Source organism: Peromyscus eremicus, chromosome 4 (assembly GCF_949786415.1).
Source record: "Peromyscus eremicus chromosome 4, PerEre_H2_v1, whole genome shotgun sequence".
Classification (NCBI taxonomy): Eukaryota; Metazoa; Chordata; class Mammalia; order Rodentia; family Cricetidae; genus Peromyscus; species Peromyscus eremicus.
In genome coordinates, this window is record NC_081419.1 from 77,278,958 (window position 1) to 77,301,750 (window position 22,793).

General features: G+C 43.3%; 1 protein-coding gene across 1 annotated transcript in view; it reads left to right on the forward strand.

The window, feature by feature from the left end:
* Pamr1 (peptidase domain containing associated with muscle regeneration 1) overlaps positions 1-22,793 on the forward strand; it is a 97,763-nt gene that overhangs the window by 55,138 nt on the left and 19,832 nt on the right. The window contains exons 5-6 of the mRNA XM_059261006.1: positions 1,365-1,582; positions 5,435-5,542. Of these exons, the coding sequence (XP_059116989.1) occupies positions 1,365-1,582; positions 5,435-5,542 (326 nt within the window). The remainder of the gene's footprint in view (positions 1-1,364; positions 1,583-5,434; positions 5,543-22,793) is intronic.

Consider the following 22,793-nt stretch of genomic DNA (forward strand, 5'->3'; position numbering starts at 1 on the left):
GTCCCAGAGAAGCACAGAAACACGGGATTTCATTCCACTTATTTAGATACGGGCTTCCTGGCCAGGGACAGCTAAAATGGTGGGAACATTGGGAGGCACACGTAGAATGTGTTGCCCAAAGCTCAATGGTCATCCCCAGTGCTCCTTTTGCAGCACTAATCACATCCATGCTGTTATGCAAATCTGTCTTCTCGCCTGTAAAATAATCTCAAAGCCATCTACATCCCTTTTTACCCGTTTAGTGTAAGGATCACCCATCCTCCCCGAGACAGGTCCTGGATCTGGCCACATCTCTCTGCTTCCACTTTGACCACTTTAGACTGATCTTTGTGCAGTGGAAATCCAACCATCAGCCCATTGTTGAAACCTGCCAATCAATGGCTGCCTACTGGACTTATAGTGAAATCTGAACTCCCCAGAATGCAGGATGACACTCTGGCTCTCCTTGTTGGCCTTAGCTCTCATGTCCCTCCCTCACTGATAGCATGTCCTCCCTTTATTCACAGCCTAGCTCTCACTGACCCTCCCTTTATTCACAGCCTAGCTCCCACTGACCCTCCCTTATTCACAGCCTAGCTCCCACTGACCCTCCCTTATTCACAGCCTAGCTCTCACTGACCCTCCCTCACAGCCTAGCTCCCACTGACCCTCCCTTTATTCACAGCCTAGCTCTCACTGACCCTCCCTTATTCACAGCCTAGCTCTCACTGACCCTCCCTCACAGCCTAGCTCTCACTGACCCTCCCTCACAGCCTAGCTCTCACTGACCCTCCCTTTATCCACAGCCTAGCTCTCACTGACCCTCCCTCACAGCCTAGCTCTCACTGACCCTCCCTTATTCACAGCCTAGCTCTCACTGACCCTCCCTCACAGTCTAGCTCTCACTGACTCTCTCTTTATTCACAGCCTAGCTCTCACTGACCCTCCCTTTATTCACAGTCTAGCTCTCACTGACTCTCTCTTTATTCACAGCCTTGCAGTAACTTTGACTTTCTTTCAGGTCCTCATACATGCCACACTCATTACAGTCACTAGGACTTCTGCACTTACACATTCTCCTCCCTAGACCACTCTTACCCATGACCTTCTCAAGTCTGACTCCATTGCATTACTTAAATCTTGGCTCAGATATCAGGCTTTTGGAGATGTCTTAGTAACCTGACAGCAGCCTTTTCCCCTCCAACTTTCCCCCCCCCCCTACTCTTATATGGTTTATTCTGCACCTGTCCCGAGTCCCGTTCTTTATTATCTGTTTTCTATATTAAAGTTTATCTCCATGAAGTCATCTGATCTTGAGTTCACCCGCAGGGTCTCAGGACAGACCTGGGCCCACCTGCTCCTTCTGTCACTCTTCCCCCACGCAGGTTTGGCATGCTGAGCCTGGAGTTTGACTACATGTGCCAGTACGACTACGTTGAGGTTCGCGATGGGGATAACAGTGACAGCCCCATCATCAAGCGTTTCTGTGGCAACGAGCGGCCAGCTCCCATCAGGAGCACGGGTTCTTCCCTCCATGTCCTTTTCCGCTCTGATGGCTCCAAGAACTTCGATGGATTCCATGCTGTCTTTGAGGAGATCACAGGTAAAAAGCACAGTGACCAACGTTGCAGTGGAGGACTTGCTCCGCAAAAGCACCTTTCTGGTCTCCTTGTTCATCTTTATTCAGAGTTAGGATGCCCAGATCTCAGAAGCAGCCTACATAATGCATAATACATGCAGCCGGAGCTGGCTGGCAAGGTAGCCAGGGTGGACAGTGGCAGGTCATTAGCTTGTGGCCCTGTGACTAAAGAAGCATCTTCTTCCTCTGAGGAGCGCTGGTGAACAGCAGTTGTTGTATATTGAGGGTCACACAGGAGCCTAGGGTTTGTATTAAAGCTTTTGACTCTAGCAGTCATGTGAAGAGGCCACTCATGGTTAAGAGTTCTGGCTTTATGAGTGCTGGCTTTGTGACCAAGTTATGTGACTTTGGGAAAATTCTTCTGCCTTTCTGGGCCTCAATTTTCTAAGAAATAACAAAAGAAAGAAAAGATGGGCTGATCCTTAAAGACACTCTGGAAGAAGAAGCTTCCACAGTCTAAGCAGTCATGACCACCTCAGCCAGGAGTCTGCAAACAGGCATTACAAGTCTTAAGTACAAGCCCATGCTCCACTAAAAACTCCCACTTGTGTTCAGGCAAGTGACCCCAGTTAAACTCAGTGGGTCACAAAAATAAACAAACGAAACCAAGAAAGACAGGAAAGCAGGAAGGGGCTTAGCAGGAGGAGGAAGGGGCGTGAAAGGCTGAGAGCAGATGTAAAAGTGATCAAAATGCACAATATCCATGTGTAGAACTGTCGAAAAGTTAGAATTAAAAAAATGTATTTTATGTGTATGTGTGTTTGGTCTGCATGTAAGTCTGTGTACAGTGTGCATGCCTGGTGCCCACCGAGGCCATCAGATCACCTGGGACTGGAGTTACAGACAGTTGTGAACTGTCATGTGGGGTCTGGAACTTGAACCTGGGTTCTCTAGAAGAGCAGCCAGTGCTCTTAACCTCCAAGTCATCTTTGCAGGCCCAGAAATATATTTTTTAAAGTCTTAAACTTAAATGCCATTTACTTGATTACTCCAAGGCCAACTTCAATCCTGCCCTATCTGGTCATATCTGGAGGTAGGCTTGACCATCTGGACAGAACACTGAATTCTAAGGAGTCACTTCAGCTCTCTTTATTGTGAGTCTGGATTTCTCATGTTTTACACAACAAGCTTCTGCTTTAAGGTCAGTTTCGAAAGCCACTGCGTAAGTAATGAAGAAAGAACAAGCGTGCAGTGGCGATCTGGATATCAGAAGGCTGTGGGAGGAGGGCTAAGGTGAGAGTCTCAGGGAAGGAGGAGACAAGAGGTCCCCGAATCAGGCTTCTTCAGCCATGCCCTTTGTTCAAGACCAGCATCCTGACTCCGAGTCTTCCCCTCTTTGAAGATGGTACTCACAGCAGCTCTCTGTAGTTGTTCTTTATTGTCCAAGGGTCTGGTTCCTTCTCATGCTGTGCCCTACGGTGCTGTACAGGGAAAGATGCAGTGTTGCTGGAGTGGAGTGTGGTCAGTCTGTGGCTAGCCCCTCATTCCACAACGGCACCCTGCAGAGTAGACTGAGGAGATGCAGTGAGAAGCATCGGTGGATGTTTGGAACATGCAGCCGGAGCTGGCTGGCAAGGTAGCCAGGGTGGACAGTGGCAGGTCATTAGCTTGTGGCCCTGTGACTGAAGAAGCGTCTTCCTCCTCTGAGGAGCGCTGGTGAACAGCGGGCAGCACCACTTCTTGTCCCTCAAACACTCCCTCCCAGCTGTCGGCTTACCTTTGAGTTATTCCCTCTGGCTAAGGTCACTTGTCCCAAACTTGTACTTTGAAATCTGTCCTGCAGGCCTTTCCCACAATCTCTCTTCTCTGCTACCTTTCTCTTTCTCTATTGAGTTATGACTTTACCCTGTAGCACTTCTTTTGTCCACCGTAAACGACCTACATTATGCTTCAGGCTGTAGTCATTGTGTATTCTCCTTTACATAGCCTTGAGCTGGTAAATAGGAAGTCCTGTGTGCCTCTGTCTTTCCAGGGCCCTCACTACGATTTCACTGAACTGTGCCCAGGGATAGAATTCTACATAAGCATACACAGATTTAGGAATGAGGGCTAACACATACACTAATGTTTTCCATTGGCCTTTGCAGAAAAAAAAAAAAAGCCCCTTAGATGCTCAGGAAGCCACAGGTTCTGAGCTTCAGTAAGATTTGAAAAGACTGAATACTATGTGTGTTCTTGGAACTTCACGAGTACATTAGGCCACTGAACTGAGAAGTTCTGCAGCAAAGAGATCTGACCTATTACCTGTTGAGTGGCATTTCTTGGGGAGTCTAAAAAGCACCCCATCTAATCCTGGTTTAATGAAGCAGTGGTTTATCAGGGGTTCTTGCAGGAACCTGGGTGAGGGGTTCCTTACAGGAACTGTGCCACTCAGGAAGCATATCTCAGCACAGTGATGACTCCTGAAGGCCGGATTGCGGGAGCTGCCTGTGCAGTTTACAGGCAGCTGCACTATGGAAGAGTCTCCTTTTCCCCAGCATTTGCTCGCTGATTTTATGACCTTGAGGAGGAACCTGCCGAGTCCCTGTGGGAGAGATACTGCATGATGCTGCTTTCATTGGTGCAATGCCCCTGTGTGTTTGCCTTCTGTATGTGGGTGGTGTTGGTTATTTTTACTCTTTACTCTTTGGCTCTTTGGGAACCCACCACCTGGCTCCCAAATAAATCCACACGGAGACTTATTCTTACTTATAAATGCCTGGCCTTAGCTTGGCTTATTTCTAGTCAGTGTTCCTTAATTTGAATTATCTTTTTACCATCTACCTTTTACCTCTGGGTTTTTTCCTTTTCTTACTTCTGTGTATCTTACTTTCACTCTTACTCCATGGTTGGCTGTGTGGCTGTGTGGCTGGCCCTTAGTATCCTCCTCTCTGAGTTCTTTTGCTCCTCAATCTTGCTTCTCTCTTTTTCTCCTTCTGTTTATTCTCTCTGCCTGCCAGTCTCACCTATCCTTTCTACTGCCTTACTATTGGCAATTCAGCTCTTTATTAGACCAATCAGGTGTTTTAGACAGGCACAGTAACACAGCTTCACAGAGTTAAACACATGCAACATAAAAGAATGCAACACATCTTTGCATCATTTAAACAAATGTTCCACAGCATAAGCAAAGGTAACACATCTTAAAATAATATTCCACAACATGTGGGTACCATGAACACAGTTAGGTGCTTCAGACACCATTTGACACTTAATGTCATTGTGCTTTCTGCATTCTCAAATTACAGCATCATGAATTCAGTAGAATGAACAATAACATTGTAAGAAGTTGGGGCAAACACATTGGCTCAGATTACAGGCTTGAGAGTGGTGGTACTGTGTTCCCCGAAATATTGTGCACGCTGATAAACTTATCTGGGGTCAGAGAACAGAACAGCCACAATATTAAACATAGAGGTTAGGCAGTGGCAGCACACACCTTTAATCCTAGCATTCCAGAGGTAGAGATCTACCTGGATCTCTGTGTTCAAGGATACAGCCAAGCATGGGGACTCACACCTTTAATCCCAGGAAGTGATGGCAGAAAGCAGAAAGGTATATAAGGCATGAGGACCAGGAACTAGAGCTGGTTAAGCTTTTCAGCTTTTAGCAGCAGCTCAGCTGAGATTCATTCTGGATGAGGACTCAGAGACTTCCAGTCTGAGGAAAGAGGATCAGCTGAGGAACTGGCAAGGTGAGGTGGCTGTGGCTTTTTCTGCTTTTCTGATCTTCCAGAATTCACCATTTGATTTTATTAAGAACTTTTAAGATCCTGCTACACTTGGGGAGGTGGATTCACTGTTGGTAGTGACATTCACAGATGCCTTTCTCTTTCAGCGTGTTCCTCATCCCCTTGTTTCCACGATGGCACATGCCTCCTTGATGCAACTGGGTCTTACAAATGTGCCTGCCTGGCTGGCTACACTGGGCAGCGCTGTGAAAACCGTGAGTATGCCTCCTGGTGCGTTTTAAGGTATTAGTGGGGGCATCCATAGGGACTTGGAGGCTTACAGTGCTCTGGTTACTTGGTGTCTCCAGTGGTCTGTCGGAGATGGCACATCATAGGGGCCTCTGAGTCATAGTTGTTGCCATCATTATTGTCATCATAGTATGTGTATGTGTGTGTGTGTAAGTGTGTGTGTGTGTGTGTGTGTGTGTAAGTGTGTGCCTATGGAGGCCAGAGTTTGATGTTGGGCGTTTTCCTCTATCGCTCTCCCCCTTGTTTTTCTCCATTGAACTTGGGACTCATTGACTGGCTAGCCTGTCCAGACAGCAAGGCCATCTTCTTGTTTGCTTCTCACGGTGCTTAGACTGCATGTGTGTACTGTCATAATGACTTTTAAATAAATGGATGCTAGGAATCTAGTCTTAGACCATCATGCCTTCACAGCAAGCATTTTACCCACTGAGTCATCGCCACAGTCCCCTAAGCCACATTCTCTTTTCCTTCTTCCTCTCTCTTTCTATGCCTCTTTCTTGGTTTGGGTGCTAGGGACTGAACTCAGGGTTTCCTTCATGCTAAACACAAGTCTTTCCACTGAGCTACGACTTTCTTCCTTGTGTCATGGATTGACTCTACTGTTAAATCGCTCGCTCTTTGGTTCTTATGGACAGTCAAAAGCAGAGCAATAGCAGCCTTGAGGAACCTGGAGCCCTTAAAAAAGGAAACCAGGAGAAACTCAAACAAATGACCCACACCAAAAGCAGCAGAAATTTCTAAATTATGTCCTTGAAAAGGCAGGACATGATTCTCTTCTGATACTAGATTTGAGCTTTAGCCGGAGAGAGAAATTTGAATCGACTGAGTTTAAGCATACATATAACAGGGCGTATCCTTTGGCCTTGGGAAGTATGTGTCCCACGACACCACAACTTCCCAGCTCTGCTGTGTGGTGCTGAGGACCATGCCGTTGGCAAAAAGGAACTTCACCGTCATGACCAGAAATCATTTATTATGGCGTCTGGTAACCAAGATTCTATGTATAATGCGTGTCCTAGCAGACATTTGAGACCTAAAATTCGTGCCACTTTCTCCAGCTATTGCTCGGCAATGAAGTGTGCAGAATGAGGTGTGCAGAACAAGAACGAAGGTTTGAAGACAAGTGGAGGAAGAGAATGTCCTGAGCAGGGCTCCTCAAAATAGATCCAGAGATGCGGTGTGTGGAAGTAAGGCTGTAAGGACAAGCTCCCCAGAGGTGCTCTTAGGGCTTGGGAGAACTGACCTAGAAATGGAAAGAAGTCAAGCAAAAAGCAATTTCAAGAAAAATCCTGGGCCCACTACTTGGCGATAGCGAAATATGGAATGCTAATGAAGTGCACGCAAGGGTACTGGGTTCTTCTATCCACACAGCAGCTGGTCACTAGCCAAGGCTGCCCTGGGGGAGAAGGGAAATGTGAACTCAGGCACGCTGTCTTAGTTAGCTTAACTGTCAACTTGACACCACCTAGAGTCACCTGAGAAGGGCCTCTCGGTTGAGGTATTGCCCAGGTCAGACAGGCCTATGAGCTGCCTGTCGGGGATCGTCTCTCTTGTTAATTGATTATAGCAGGACCCAGCGTGGCACCATTCTCTGGACCTGTGTTCCTGGGCTGTAGAAGAAGGCTAGCTAAGCATGAGCCTGCAAACGAGCCAGCGAGTAGCCTTCTTCCATCATTTCTGACGCACTTCCTGGGCTAGGAGTGCGTTCCCCGCTTGGAGGTAATGCTGTGTGGAATAGCAAGCCTCCCTGCCTTCAGGTTCCTGATTTGAGTTCCTGTCTTGACTTTCCTCAATGGTGCACTGTGACCCGGAGGTGTAAGAGAGATAAACCCTTTCCTCCCTAAGTTATTTTTGGTCAGAGTGTTTTATCTCGGCAACAGAAAGGAAACTAGAACATATGCCTAGCTTCCTGAGCAGATGCTCAGTGTGGTTCCAGGAACCGAGGATCAGTTTCCTGAAATCATACCAGCCACAGGATTCAGTGGGGGAGGAAAAGGAGAGCATGGGAACAGGAGGAATGACTTCAAGGGCAGAGCACCAACCATGTCTTCTCCAGTCATTCTGGACTAGCACACACACACACACACACACACACACACACACACACACACACACACACACACACGTTCTGTGCGCCTCTGCTGTCTGAGAGTCGTCTGGGAAGTTGATGTGTTTTTCAGGCACATGTTTCCTAGCATTCCTTACGAACTGTGCATTTCAACAGTGGGTCTCTGAGGATGCCACTGTGCTCTGCTAAAATCTGGTTCGGCACAGCGGCCGGAGTGTGTAGGAGGCTTAGAAAATGATGCTGAGATTCATGGACCCTTCCTGATTTGAGGCTTCTGTGTTATGTGTAAGGCAGATGAGAGCAATGTTGTTTCAAGGATTTGTATGTGTTGTCTAGAGTCTGAGCAACAGCAAGCTCTGGGATTCAGAAGGGAAATGAAGGGAAGGAAGGCTTCATTTCTGGATGACTAGCCACAGTTCTGATAAACAGAGGTAACACTGGATGAAAGCAAAACATGACCACATAAGCCAGACACCTTCAAGAACGGTTTCACATCAGGAGAGAAAAGTAGATTGCTCCAGACGTTATGACTAAACTATGTATGGGTGGCGTGCAAGTCCAAAGTGGATTTTTCTGTAAAGTTATTCTATCAAAAGAAAAACAAGCATCATGAAGAAAGAATGTAGCATAAGGCACGTGGATTGTAGCTTGATTCATAAACGGTCTCAAATCATTTTAAATACCAGGCAAGGTTGGGATGTGGCTTTGTGATGGTGTGTTTGCATAGCATGTATCCTCAGCACTGCAAACAACAACAACAACCAAAAAAAAGGCCACAGACAAATGAAAACAAACAAACAAACAACCATCATGACCCCCTAGGGAGATGGTCAAGGGAATTAGTTCTCCATTTCCAGCTTTCAATATACAGTTCAGAAACTGTAAGCCCCGGTACTGCATACTTGCAGATGGGTGAAGAGTTGGGCATGGGCATATCGTCCGTTGTTTGCTGACAGCAGTCTGGGAAATTATATTTTTATTTATTTTTTTTTGTAAGATCTAGGTCTGCTTTTCCTCATAAGAAGTTCAGGGTGAATTCTAACTCACTCACTCGGTGAGACATCACAAAAATCCAGCCATGTAGTTTACCTGGTTATTTCTGAACAGATCTTAGCCATTGTTCATAGCAGTCTTTCCATGAAGAGAGTAAAACTGAGCAGGTGTGTGTGTGTGTGTGTGTGTGTGTGTGTGCTCACGTGCACATGCACTTTTGTTTTTCTTCCGAGGATATTAATGGGCTAGAGCAATATCCCCAGAGGGAATTCTTTCAAAATTAGCAAGAAATGTAGGCAAGCATTTGGAGAATCTCCAAACTCCAAAATACCCAAATTGGACCTGACACTTGTTTTAAAAGCAGCTTCAAGAGCACCAAAGCCAGCATGAATGAGAGTCCTATCCTTTAGGGATGTGCCTTTAAACCTGGTCCCCAGCAAATTCAGAGCTAGGAGATACACACATTCCTCGTAGTTTATGATATCTCAGATGCAGATCTTACCATGTAGTGCCATGAGAGTCCAGGTGACTGACGACCTCTGCTCAACATTGAGTCCTTCCCCCCTGGTAAGGCTCATCTGCCACTCTGTTCCAAACAGTCCTTGACATTAAATTTTCTTCTCATTTCTCATGCCTGCGAAGGGGAGTGGAACAGGAATAGATTTTTCCACTTAATTCCTGAAGAAACATACCTTTAAAAAAGTCAAATAGAGGTTTGAGAGGTCGCTCCATGGGTAAAATGTTTGCCACACAAGTGTAAGGACCTTAGGCCAAACCTCCAGAACTCACATAAAGCCAGATGTATTACTGAGCACATCTGTAATCTCCATGCTCCTAAGGGAAAAGGGAAGGCAGAGACAGAAGACTTTCGGAAAGCTGGTGGTCCTGGTGCATGCAGTGTGTGGACAGGGGTGGAAGGCAAGAACCAGAACTGGAGGTTGTCCTCTGTCTTCCATATATGCACCATGGCCTGTGCATATGCACAGCATTAACACACACAAATGTACATACACACACATATATGTACATCACACGTGACTATTTTTATTGAGCAATATCAGGTATATAAAATAAAAATGAAATATTATTTTTCTTGACCCATTTTTGTTCTCAGAGGAACCACTTTGAGGAATGCTAGGTCTATGTTTCTCAGACTTTTTCTAAGTTAGTTATCTAAATCTTACTTTAAACCAGTGATTCTCAGCTCTGCCTTCCATATCCACACATACATGGCATTTGGAAATATTGGAAGATGATTTGGGTGAAAACTGGGTGGTGATGCATCCTGTGGACTGAGGGATGCTGCTGAGCATCCTTCAAGGCACAGGACAGGCTCTGCTGCTGTTATCCAGCCTCAGTGTCAGCAGTGACAAGGTGGGGAGACTCTATTTTAAACAAAAGTAGATGAAAGCACGCTTACAAATTTTCAATGTGTTGTCAATGTCCACGGCATAGACTTTTTCCCAGACAAAATGATTATTGACTATTCTATGGTGAATGTGAAAATATGCATTCATCTAATTCCTTAAGATGGACTTGTTACTGTTCTAAATATTTTGTTATTCTGAAGAGAGCAGCAATCAGATCCTTACATTATTTTGTTGTTCACATGGAAACTGAATTCCCAGATGCTGTACTGTTCGTTCAGAGGGCACACATGATTATATTTTTGAGAGCCATTGCTGAAAGGGCACGGGAAGATTTGCTTTTAAGCAATCTGATACCATCTAGGGTTGCAGGAATCGGTTCCTTTTCTCTGCTGATTAAAGGATTAAAAATGCAGGAAAAGTTGGAAAGTCATCAAAGTCAATGTTTATTCAAAGAGGACAATTTTACTAGAGTTTAAAAGAAAAAAAAATCTCCGGTCAGGCGAGCTGTAAATCTCAGCAGCTGTACGGAGGAGAAGAATGGAGGAGAGAAGGGGAAAAAAAGCCACACCATTTGAGTTATGGCAGCGTGGAGGGCAGTCGTGCACCAGCAGACACATGGTGGGGGGTGAGTTTTAGAGGGGGAATGAGTGTCAGGGAAAGCATGGTTGGAAAAGGCATAGGAGAAAAAAAAAGTTAGACTTTTCTAAGTGATTTGGAAAAGTGTATAGATTGTGCTCCTTAACAGAGTATACTGGGGCAAGAATTCTGGGAAGGGAAAATATTGACACTCATCAAAGGAGTAATTGATCTGCCTTTCTCTTTAGCACCGTTTAAAGTGAGCCTGCCTCTAGGAGTGGTCCTGCCTTCCAGAGAAGGGCGGTCCCTTGGCCAGGTGATTGAGCAGTCCATCTGATCAATTTCTTTATACTTAGGGTAGCTTGGAATAGTAGGGCTTGTCCCGGCCTGATATTTCACTGCCTTGACCGTAAGGAACTAGTTTTCCTTTAGGTGGGTCTTTATCACCTTTGCATCAAATCTGCAGGATGATCCTTAATATAACTGCTGCTCTTCAAAATAAGAACTGAACCTGTACTTCAGAAACTAGAGGCGATCCTCATGAATCTGGAAATGGATTTCTACTCAAAGGAACCCATCGGTCTGAAGAGAGAGTTCCTGATTGGATTCAGGTGGTTTGACTTCATTCCGGTGGTCAGGAGGATTGCTGAAGCCCCTGACAGAACAGCCCGAAGATGTTAGCTCTCAGCCTCGCCTTCCCTCAATCCTTTCCCAAGGTGGAAACCTTCCCTCTACTCTTGAGTGACCTTCTCAGAAACCTAACTAGGGGGAAATGGCCCCTCCTCAGCCCTCAGGCTCAGCTAGTCTCCTGCCAACACCCTCAGCGACCTCCAGGATCCCCGGGCCACCATGTGAGAAAACGGGGCCCTTTCTTTCCTCTGAGGGTTCCTGTTTCATTGTATGGAGCACAAGGACAAAGCGGGTCTTCTAGTAAATGGTCCGAATCTTGTTTTGAAAGAGTGGAGAGTGAGAGATTCATCGCCTGCTCCAATTTCCATGTTGTCTTTGTTCCTCTGGCCCAGTTGACAGAGCTGGGCTTTCCCTCTGCATCCTAATGAAGGCCGATGAAATGGGCTAAATCTTCAGTCACAGTGTTCACACTGCAGGCTCTGACGCTCCTTGGAACAAAACAAATCAGTCCTCACCAATTAAAGGAAAACAGTGAATCTAGACTTACTGGGGTTTTTGGAGTCTCAGAAGGTTTCCCACTGGTCTGTCCCAAGGACCAGGGAGAAAGAGCAGGATAAGAGGCACACTTTATTCTTGAGCTTCAAAGCGGCAGCCCAAGTTTCTCATCCGAATGAACCATTGGGAACTTTGGGAGGGTCCATGGAAACATGACGCAAAGAGAATGTAGGAGACACCTAGTGGGCGGCAGCCATGTCCCATCATAGATGGGTAAATGAAATGGAGTGGGGTTGATGTAAACTCTCCTGAGATCTGACAGGTGAGGCATTTTAAAAATAGACTCATTGCCTTTTTTTCTCAGTTCCAAAGGCTTCTTTTATCCTGAACATATGGGAGATGGATACATCTTTGTTTAATGGGAGGTGGTGCATGCCAGGGTGAAGGTCTTGGAATTCAAGGCTGGATGACTTTGGGTTGACTGTGAGTCTGCATTTCCCAGTTTGTCAGCCTCGAATGAGTGATTTAACATGTTTGGGCCTCCATTTTCCTGTTAGAAATTTCAGAAAAATAATAGGTAGTTCTCACGGTGTTTGTGGGGATGAAGGTTAGTGATTCATATAAGACAGAGTTGAGTATTAGGAGCTATTACTTTAAAATTATGATTATTAATGCCTCTTTTAAAATAAAATTCCATTTAAAATTTATTATAAAGTTTCAGTGAATAAACCACTAAAATATTCCATATTATTTATAATAATGACTGACAGTAATGTAAATGATACATTAGGATAGAATCTCACTAAGATATGGTACATGAAAGAAAAAAAATGACTATATTTTTTACCTTTCTTTTTTCATTTTATAATAATCTAATCTCATTCATAAAATAATCTTAATTTATTTTCAAATTCCTTTTCTTCTTTCCTACATAGCTACAAGATTTTTTAAAATTTTTATTGAAAATAGATTCTTCTCTCCTACAATACATCCCGAGCACAGTTTCCCCTCCCTCCACTCCTCCCTCTGAATGTATAATTAATGGACTTTGATGTGATATTTCTACACATGTATATGGCATTCATGGATCATGCCCGACTACTCTTCATCCCTTTTCTTCCTACTCTGTCTCTTGTTTCATGTTGGGTATGTAATGGGGGTGAGTGTTTTCCTAGTCAGAGATTAACAAACAGTGTTCTCCCCGAATAGTGGGGAAATAGGTGAAGACATAGAAGTTACTCACCAGCTGAACTGCTCCCCCACACATAGGATGGAGCCGACCATGTGGTAAGGGACACCTGCTGTAGGGGTGCTCAGGCTCTGTGTCCATTGACCTGCTCTTGTCCTGGCCCTCCTGGCTTTTGTTTTGGCGGATGAGGTCACTGAGGCAGGACTTAATGCAGGAGGCAGAGTTTATGTAGGTCCTGGGTTCACCGGTAATCCATTAGAGCTGGAATGGGCTGTGTGCCCACCGAGAGTGGGGACACCAAAGAATTAACCTGAAATGGACCAGGTGTTGGTGGCATACGACTTTAATCTCAGCACTTAGGCGGTAGAGGCAGGCGGATCTCAGTGAGTTCAAGGCCAGCCTGGTCTACAAAGGAAGTTCCAGGATAGCCAGGGCTGTTACACAGAGAAACCAATAAGTGAGTGAGTGAGTGAGTGAACGAACAAACGAACGAACGAACAAACAAACAAACAAACAAATAAATAAATAAAATTAACCTGAAATAAAAACAAGCATTCCTGAGGCCACAACCCCAGAGGAACTCCGGCCCCAGACATAGGTCATAAAACTCCCATCTTTTTTAAATCCTGCCTTGCAGAACACTTTTTACCTGGTCTCTACCAACTTCAAAAGGTGAAAATATCCTCTTTGTAAATTCCAAGGCATTCTTGTGGGCACCCATGTACTAAAAAACAACAGTATTTTTCTTGAGACAAGTTCTCACTATTGTCACCTAGGTTGACCTCAACCCTGCAGTCTTCCTGTCCCAATCTCCAACTCCTGATATTCCAGGCATGCACCATTGTGCCCAGCTCCTCTTGTGTGTGTGCGCGCACACACACATGTCCAGATGTGCGTGTAGAAGCCAGAGTCAACCTTGGGCATCTTTCCTGGAGGCCATCTGTCTTGTTATTCAGAGTGTCTCTCCCTGACCTGAAGTTTCTCCATTCAGCTAGCCTGACTAGTTAGAAAGCCACAGGGTTCCTCCTGTCCCTTCTTCTCCAGTGCTGGAATTCCATGTAGGTTCTGGGGTTCAAACTCAGGTCCTCATGCTTGTGTGCCAAACACTTTACTTCCTGAGCTGTCTCTCCAGACCTATATCCATCTTGATGATGACTCAAAAACAAACCCTGAAGTGTTGGGAAAAACCGAAGAAGACTATTCTATCGGAGCAGAGCCAGAAGCAGAACCACCGAGCTTCTCATATCACATAAGTGGCCCACTTACTCCATCACCGTAATATTCCAGGTTGATTTTGAACAAAAACTTTAAACAATTCTGACTTTCTGAACAATGGTCACTGTTGACCGTCTCTTGGACACAGGCAGTTTTAAATAAATAGGCCATCCAAGCACCGGAAAGTGGTGTTTGAAAGACACAGTGTACCAGAGGCCCAAGACAATACTGATTAAGATCAAATAGCCAATTAAGCCCCAGTCTCCAAATTGCTGCCGGATGAATAAATAGCAGTGTGTGCCATCCAAGCCAACCTCACATGGGTAGCACCTCATTCACACCCACAGAGGGCTGGAAAACATCAGGGAAGCCGAATTCTACCCGCTGGAAAGGGATAAAACGAGATTTTGGTGAAGATTATATCATCAGCTGGCGCCATTATTTCTGATCGGTGATGACCTTCAAGAAAGTAAAACACATTTGCTTCAGTCCAGAAGCACCAAATTCAAGCATGAACCCGACAAGAGAAGGCATGGAAGAGAAAGGGGCCACCGTTCGCTTGTCTCTGAGCACGGCCTTTGTGCTGAGTTGGATTTTAGAACAACAAAACCTCAGTGAGGAGGCAAATGCCTTGTCCAAACAGAACCCAAACTGTCCCAAGTTCTTTCCTTGATTTTGGTGATGAGTGAGGTTGGGCGGATGTAAAGAGTACACTAAGAATTGAAACTAACACCCTCCACCCCAGCTCCCACCACAGCTGGATCATAGGTTGACACTGTGTAGACTTCCGGCTGTGTCCTTTGTTACAGTGCTCAGAAACTGCTTTAGGGAGAATACCAAACCCAACTTTTGCTCAGTGGATAACTCAGCTTTCACAAACATTTCATGACTAAAATTTGCCAAAAGGCAGACATACTTCTTCATTCATCATTTTGTGATTCGTTATAGACCATTTGTGAAATCAAGAAGGATATTAATAATAATAATTAATTAAAAATAATAAGGAGCAGAGTAAGAACAATAAAAAAATAGAAGCTGTTATGATTAGAGAAAGGTCACCTCAAGTTTATCTATGGTACAAACACTTGCTTTTATTCTGACCAGAACTCCTTTCTTCTCTATATCATGTGTATATGTGTGCGTGTGTACACACACACGCACACACACACACACACACACACACACACACACACACACACGATTCTATGACTATGAGGCTGAGAAGCCCCCCTGCCTGCTGTCTGTAAAGTAGGGACCCAGAATATCTAGTGATGAAGCTTGAAGGTCGGAGAGCCAATGATGCGACCATGTGAGCTGTGAAATGGAAAGCCGCAGAGCCAGGGTTTCCCAAGCTTCTTGGAGCTCAGGAAGGGCAGCATTTTCCCCAGAAGCTGGGCATGGAACTATAGCGTTTGACTTTTGCTGTGCTGTGTTTGGGGCTCGCTCTGGTGTCACCCCTCTTTTCTATGGGAATGTTTACTTTGTGCCAATATTGGAAGTATGGAAGTTTGTTGTTTTTATTCTACAGTGGTTCATATGTCTCCGAGTTTGCTTTGAGTCTCAAAAAAAATCCTTTGAGCTTTTGAGCAATCATGAGAATATGATGATTAATGGGACTTACGGAATGAAGTGAATTTATTTTGCATTATGAGATAAACAAGAACTTTGTAGGGTGGCATGGTATGTTTTAAAAAGTGATGTTTGTGTGTCAAGTTGACAAGGGATGAACTTGTGGCAGTCAGTCAATTAGATCCTCATCCGTTTGTACTTCTAAAATATTGGTTAAGCTTTCAATCAATGTCAAGTGGCATGTATTTTAGGGCTTTGTTATTTGAAGGATGCTCAAAATATGAAATATCCATTTTGTTGATTTATAAAGTGTTAAACTTGAGAATTTAGGATCCTCTTAAAGATTTATTCAAACTGCTACCTAGCATTTTCCAGGCAGTGTGGTACATAGATGCTCCTATCATGAAGAAGCATTTCTGAGTCTCTTCTCAATGTCTCATCCTTTATAATTTATGGACTTGTGCCTGATATACTGGCTGCATTGCACTGACTACAACATGTGCCCTGACTAAGTGGCAGTCACTGTGTGGTACTTTAAAGATGGCACAAATGTGATAAAACTGAGACCTCTAATTACAAGTCCCCAATAGTTGCTCTGGGCAGAACATCTGACTTAGAATCTGGGTCCATTTCACTTGGCTTTCTACCTGTAGAGTAAGAGGCTTTCTTTCGGACCACACAGCTGCCTAAGTGGTCTCAAGGCAGTTCCAGCATTTGACCTCATGGGACCTGTGCTGCCAGCCACCCATCCTCCAGCCAGCTTCTGCTGTAAGCTAGTGTTTGCTGAGGTCCTTCACAACCTATTCAAATTCGCTGAAAGCCCCATGGTTACCTTCCTTATTCCTTGGTTAGCACGCTCTCTTTTGATGTGATTTTAGAATAGAGGCATTAGTCACAGGCAAGCTGATGTTAATGAAAAGGATGTGTGTATTTATTTATCCCTACACCCTAACGAGTTCCATCGTATTTTTCTCCATCAGAATGAGTTGAATCAGTTAATCTAAAGAAATTAAATGGAGTTTCTTACATTGACATCTAATTTGAACTCCTAAGATTCTTCTTTTTCTTCATTTTTGTAGGGCAGGAGGTTGAACATAGGGTGTCACATGTGCTTGGGAAGCGCCCTGCTACTGAGCCACATCCCAGACCTCTTTATTTTGAGACAGGGCCTGACTAAGTTGGGCTGACATTGAACCCACTCTGTAGTCCAGGCTGGCCTTGAACTTGCAGCATTCGCCTACTCAGCTTCCTGAGTCCCTGGGATAACAGGTCTGTGCCACCAGGCCTGGCTAAGGGTTTTCTTCATTCAGAAAGATTTAGTGTGGTAGAAACCAGACCCAAAGAATAGATAACTTGATGGAATGTCATGAGTCCTTTTCATTTGTAAGTACTTAAGTGAGGCCGAGGAAAGGCTGGGCACACAAGCATCTTAGAATAAGCCAGAAATGCCGGGCAGTGGTGGCACACGCCTTTAATCCCAGCATTTGGGAGGCAGAGGCAGGCTGATCTCTGTGAGTTCGAGGCCAGCCTGGTCTCCAAAGTGAGTTCCAGGAAAGGCGCAAAGCTACACAGAGAAACCCTGTCTCGAAAAACCAAAAAAAAAAAAAAGAAAAAAGAAAAAAAAAAAAAAGAAAAAAGAATAAGCCAGAACTAACATCACTTGTCTTTCTGGTTTTGATATGGAAAAACCACTCTGTCTACTTATATGAACTCACAGCAGCTGCACAAGACTCACACAAAATCAAGCCAGCCAGTTCCAGCATGGATGGGGGAAGGGCTCATCAAGTCCTACCCACCCCTAGCTGAGAAGATATTGGCAACTGATGGCTGCCGGGAGGAAGGAGAATAAGTTTTCTTTGGGGATGCAGTCCCTGAAAGGCTACCCACACTCCAATAGATCGTCCCATACCTGTGCAACCAGATAGAGAGAGAGAGAGAGAGAGAGAGAGAGAGAGAGAGAGAGAGAGAGAGAGAGAGAGAGAACAAAGTTAAGAGGGAAAGGTGGTAGTGGTGGGAATAGGGAAGGAATTAGAGGTGAGGGAAGAGGGAGGAGACTGGGTCAAAATGCATTATATTCATGTATATATTTCTCAAACAATAAAAAATGTTTTTAAAAGATACAGAAAAATATCTGCCAATGCCTTTTTCTGCTTGGCATGGGTGGGGGTCATTTGTTAAATATGTAGTGATCGATCCCCATCACCCCAGTCCGCCAACAAGTGACGTGTTAGATTTTGGAAAGACAAAGTAAGTTGGTTCTTTGTTCCCAGGCATTTTTTTTTAACCCATCTTGTCTACAAATCTGAGCTTAGAGCTTAGAGATCTAAACAAAAGAAAATTGATAAATATTCATAGAAGATTAGTGTATCACATTAAAATTCTAGATTCATTCATAAAATACATTTCTTTTGTGAACAGGAATATTATATGGATAACGACATAAGGGAAGAGAGAGCAGGCTGTTTTTCCATGGCTAGGCTCTGCCCCAGGGCCTACTAACTGTCAGAGAACAGTGAGGCAGCTCCAGTATGAACTTCCTTCTGTGATAGTCAGTGTTACTTATTTGGATGCCGGAAAGTGGTGTTATCAGTGTGCACAAATGAACCACTCTTCCTGAAGACAATGTCACGGGGTCCTGACGTGTTGCATAATGCCGCCATCTTCATGTCCACTTCTTATAGATCTCTGACCTTGGTCATTTCAGCTGTCGGTAGTGATTCTTAGTGGATCAATCAGGAGGAAGAAAAACAGTATAACTTTATTTGCTCTAAATCAACTTAAATCCAGCTCTCAGATCTATAATTGAGAATCCAGTTTGGGTCATTGCAGGGGCCTTCTTCATGTACAGGCTGTATAGAATCAGGTTATGTAGACAGCAGTGAGTCATCAAGGAGAGTCCTGAGCAAGTCTTCATTATTCATCCTGAGAAGTCCCAGTGTCTACACCACCTGACCACTTTGGGTACGATAGCTTGGAGCATGAAAGTGTTTGTGGAAGCTGGAAGCCTTTCTTTCTCTAAGGGCGTATTCTCTAACTTCCTGTTCACCCTCCTCCAAGAGCTCATTACCCAGTCACGCTGATGGCTCTGACAATTGCCTCACTAGGTTCCCATCATTGTCTGTAGAATCAAGAAGGGAAGGCAGGAGAGGTTCTGGTGCCTCAGGCTAAGAAAACAGGACTGCTGTCTTAGGCTAGTTTCTCCTGGCTCCAGCTTTAGAGACTAGGTTTTTGTTAAAGCAAGCACTCCTAGAATCAGACAGTCAGGGAACTGGAGAAGACATAAACGAGGAGGAAATCAGTCAAGATGTTTTCTACTGAATTCCCAAATGCAGCCTGATCCTGAAGGTTTCTGGAAAGTGAAAAATTACAGCTCACAAAACATGCCCATCCCATTGGCAACCCTTGGTTGTATAAAGGGTAAGACAACATCAAGGTTGGGCAAGTTAGCTTTCATACCCAAGGGCAGTCCTCTGAAGGATGCAGGTGCCAACTCCAAGCAGCAAGACACACCTGGAGAAGTAGAGGGCAGATATCTTGTGTTGGTGTAGAGATATGAGGAACCTGATGGAGGTTCCTGTAGAATTCACGGTAAGAACAGTTTAACATCATCACATGCGTGTAGATGTAACCAACCGTCTTATTAAATAAGAAACACAGAGCCGATTCAGAGAAGAAAGCCAAGAGGTCAGAACTAAGAGCCTTACCCTTCCTGCTTCAGCTATCCTGCTTCAGCCAAGAGAGCTCTCCGAAAAAGAGGCCTACTTCCTGTGTGTATGTCTTTAAATAGTCTAGATGTTCTGCCTTCTCATTGGTTGTAAACTAAACACGTGACTGCCTTGTCATTGCCTGTATGTACCGCCCTCCAGGTCCTTAAAGGCGTGCGCCACCACCGCCACGCACTTGCTATGGCTCTATAACTCTGACCCCCAGGCAACTTTATTTATTAACATACAATTAAAATCACATTTCAGTACAAGTAAAATACCACCACATTTCCCCTTTTCTATTTTAATAAAAAGAGAAAAAAAAAAGAAAAAGGTTATAACTAACAAAAGAAAAACTATATACAAAAGTACAATAACTATATACAATATATACAAATAATAGATGTCTAAACAGTGTCTAGTCCATTTGTATTTGACAAATTCAGAGATGATAATTTCATTATCCTATTTTGTTAAGTCCAAAATGTATCTAATTCACTTTCTATCCTAATTAATCTTCAACTAACTAACCTTCAACTATAACTAACTAATCTTCAACTCCCTCAGAGACCCAAGAAGGAAATAATATTAGCTAACAAAAATAAAAACAGAAAGTGCATGCAAGCAACTTCCAAAAAATTTGTGAGTTGACAGAAACAGCCAACTGCCTGGACAGTCACCTGAGGTTTCTCCGCAATGCTGGGGCATCATCTTCAGCCTATATAGGCTTAGCATATCTGACAGACTCATTTGTGAAGTAGGATGTACACAAGGTCAACAGTTCAACCTCACATTGGGTGAGAGCAGTCCATGCACCAGAAACACCTGAATTCCACTAATGTCATGTCATGATTCAGGATTTTAAATTCTGGAAAATGTTGATGGTTTTTTAGTTCAGCTCTCCATTCTTCTTGGCTGTGTACATATGGCTTCATCTCAGCATCCCGTTCTTCTCCACATCTCTCTATCAAATGCCAGTCTACTATTGAGAGGCGTGAGCTTAGTTACTCTTCAAGAATAACTGTTTCAGCTGCTGTTCCATAGCACATCAGAAGCCATCGGCCCACTGCCTGTTCAGCTGCCTTGGAAGAAAAGGGCACTGTACCTTTTCCGAGTTGCGAAGGCCACGTCAGGGATGGTGCCATATTGTCCTGGCCTCAGAAGATGCCTTTTGATAAAGCCATAACCACGCTTGTTTAGGCAAGAATCAGTAGTCCTTTGTTTCATGTCCTGTCTGTCCATTTTGTCATCAGTTGATTCGAGGATACTTTGTTGTCCAGTGGCTAACTTTTGCCACAATGAAAGCTAACTCCATACGCAGTTTCTTCAATGCCCATATTTTCTCTGAAGTAGATTGGTACTGCCAGGAGCCGACATGTCTCATAGTCATAACAAAAAAGAAAAATTTTCTAAGTTATTAAAACATTTTAAATGCCATATTCTGTAGATCTCTGAAGGGTTTGAAGATGACCTATCTAAAATATATCTGCTCAATTTTTAAAACATATCTAATATGACTACAAGTTCTATTGTAATGTCTAACTACTAACTATCATTTCTTTATATCCTAATGGTAATAATAACATTCAAGGATCAGAAAATTGCATTGTTAAATGAACGATATAAGTACAATTAGAAATATACATATAGCATTTTCTAACAATATCAATTTCAATATATATAATTTGTATATAATATAAAACAATCCAATCCAATGTAAAGTATTTAAAACTAGTAATTGTCTTTTTCTTCTTCTTCCTTTCTCTCTCTTTTTTTTTAAATAAGAACCTTAAATCTAATCTGCTTAGTCTTTTTCCTAACCCTTGACAACTTGTAACCAACCCCCCTAAACAATGAAAATTATCCCAGACCCAAAACCCATTAAAAAGACCAAAAAACCACCCACCCCACACCACCTCTTTGGGAATGTGGGCGTCGTATTCTTAAAATTGCTTCCTTCTGGGTATGGGCGAAGTTATCTTTATCCTGAAAGAAAAATTTTAGGTTAATTGTCAAATTCTAGGAAAGGTAACTATATTCAATTGTCAAATTCTAGGAAAGGTAACTATATCCTTCATTATCCATTCTGTGTATAATGCCAAAGTTCAGGGTTTATCTCAAGTCCTTATTCAAGTAGTCTTTGAGACTGGATCATCTCAGCTAGTCATCTCAAAATTGCTCTGAGCACCTTGTAGTTCAAAGCTGATCTGTAGATGATGTTTGTCAGCTTAGTGATGTTATTATTGTCCACGTGGAATTGTTGTTGTTGTGGGGCCCCAACTTCTTCCTGGAGACTTCAGTTGATGTTAGGCCTGGCCGTGAATTCCTGCTAAGAGACTCGAACACAAAGACATATATATGCAGCTAATTGAAGCCTTTTTTTTTAGAATTAATCAGTACTCTATATGACCATTCACATCTTAGCAAAGTTTAAAATGTATATATATCTATATATCTATATATATTAATCTTGTAAGTTTTGATATAAAATTTATACTTTAAGAAAAGTTTAAAGAATCAGAATAGAATAAAAGAGTTGAGATTAGTAATAGAATAGTCCCTTAATTAATTTGGCTTTTCTCCTGTCTCATAGCAGAAGATGGCTCTTTTATTCTGGCATGATACAGGGAGTTTGCATTTTCTTTTTAACAACATGCTTGAGTTTAAAGAAGGAGAGAGCCATTCTCCAACTCCAAAGTCAGCTTTAAATTTTAATTGGACTGGGACTATTAGAAGACCAATAGTGTTAAATCTTTAGAGAAAAGCAGAAACAAACATTTAGGAAGACATAAAATTTTTTAGATAATATATACCCATACGCCATTTCACTCTGCTTCCTGGGATAGATGATTTGTCCCTTTTCTTCAGTTGTCTTATTTGTCCAGTGTTCTTCAGATTCCTTAACCTTCATTCTCCTAAAAGACAAAAACAAAAACCTTTCCCCAAGACTAATTCTGGGGATGTTCCTTTTTGGCAAGTTATTATCTGATTAAATGAAAAGACATGTGTTACTGGTATAAGTTAGTTTAAATTGGATGTTCATGTTGGTTGATGAGCTATCACCTCCTCTAATTAAGAGGTTTATCTTGTTCAAATCGAACCTTTATCAATTTTGATGGTACCCACAACTTATCTTCTCCTGTAGAAACAAAAGCAAAACCTCGTCCCCAATGTAACACATACCCTGGTTTTCATTCTGAGGTCAGCACATCCTTAAAATATATAGGTTGATTTAATTCTGTAGTTTTTTCTATTATCCAATGTCTCTCTGCAGCTGTTGTTCCTTTCTCATTGGCATTAAGAAAATTCAAAGTTAATAGAGCATTATGCAGTCTATTTCTGGGGGTTTTTGTTGCCCCTTTCTGTTTATTTAGCATATTCTTTAGAGTTCTGTTTGATCTTTCTATA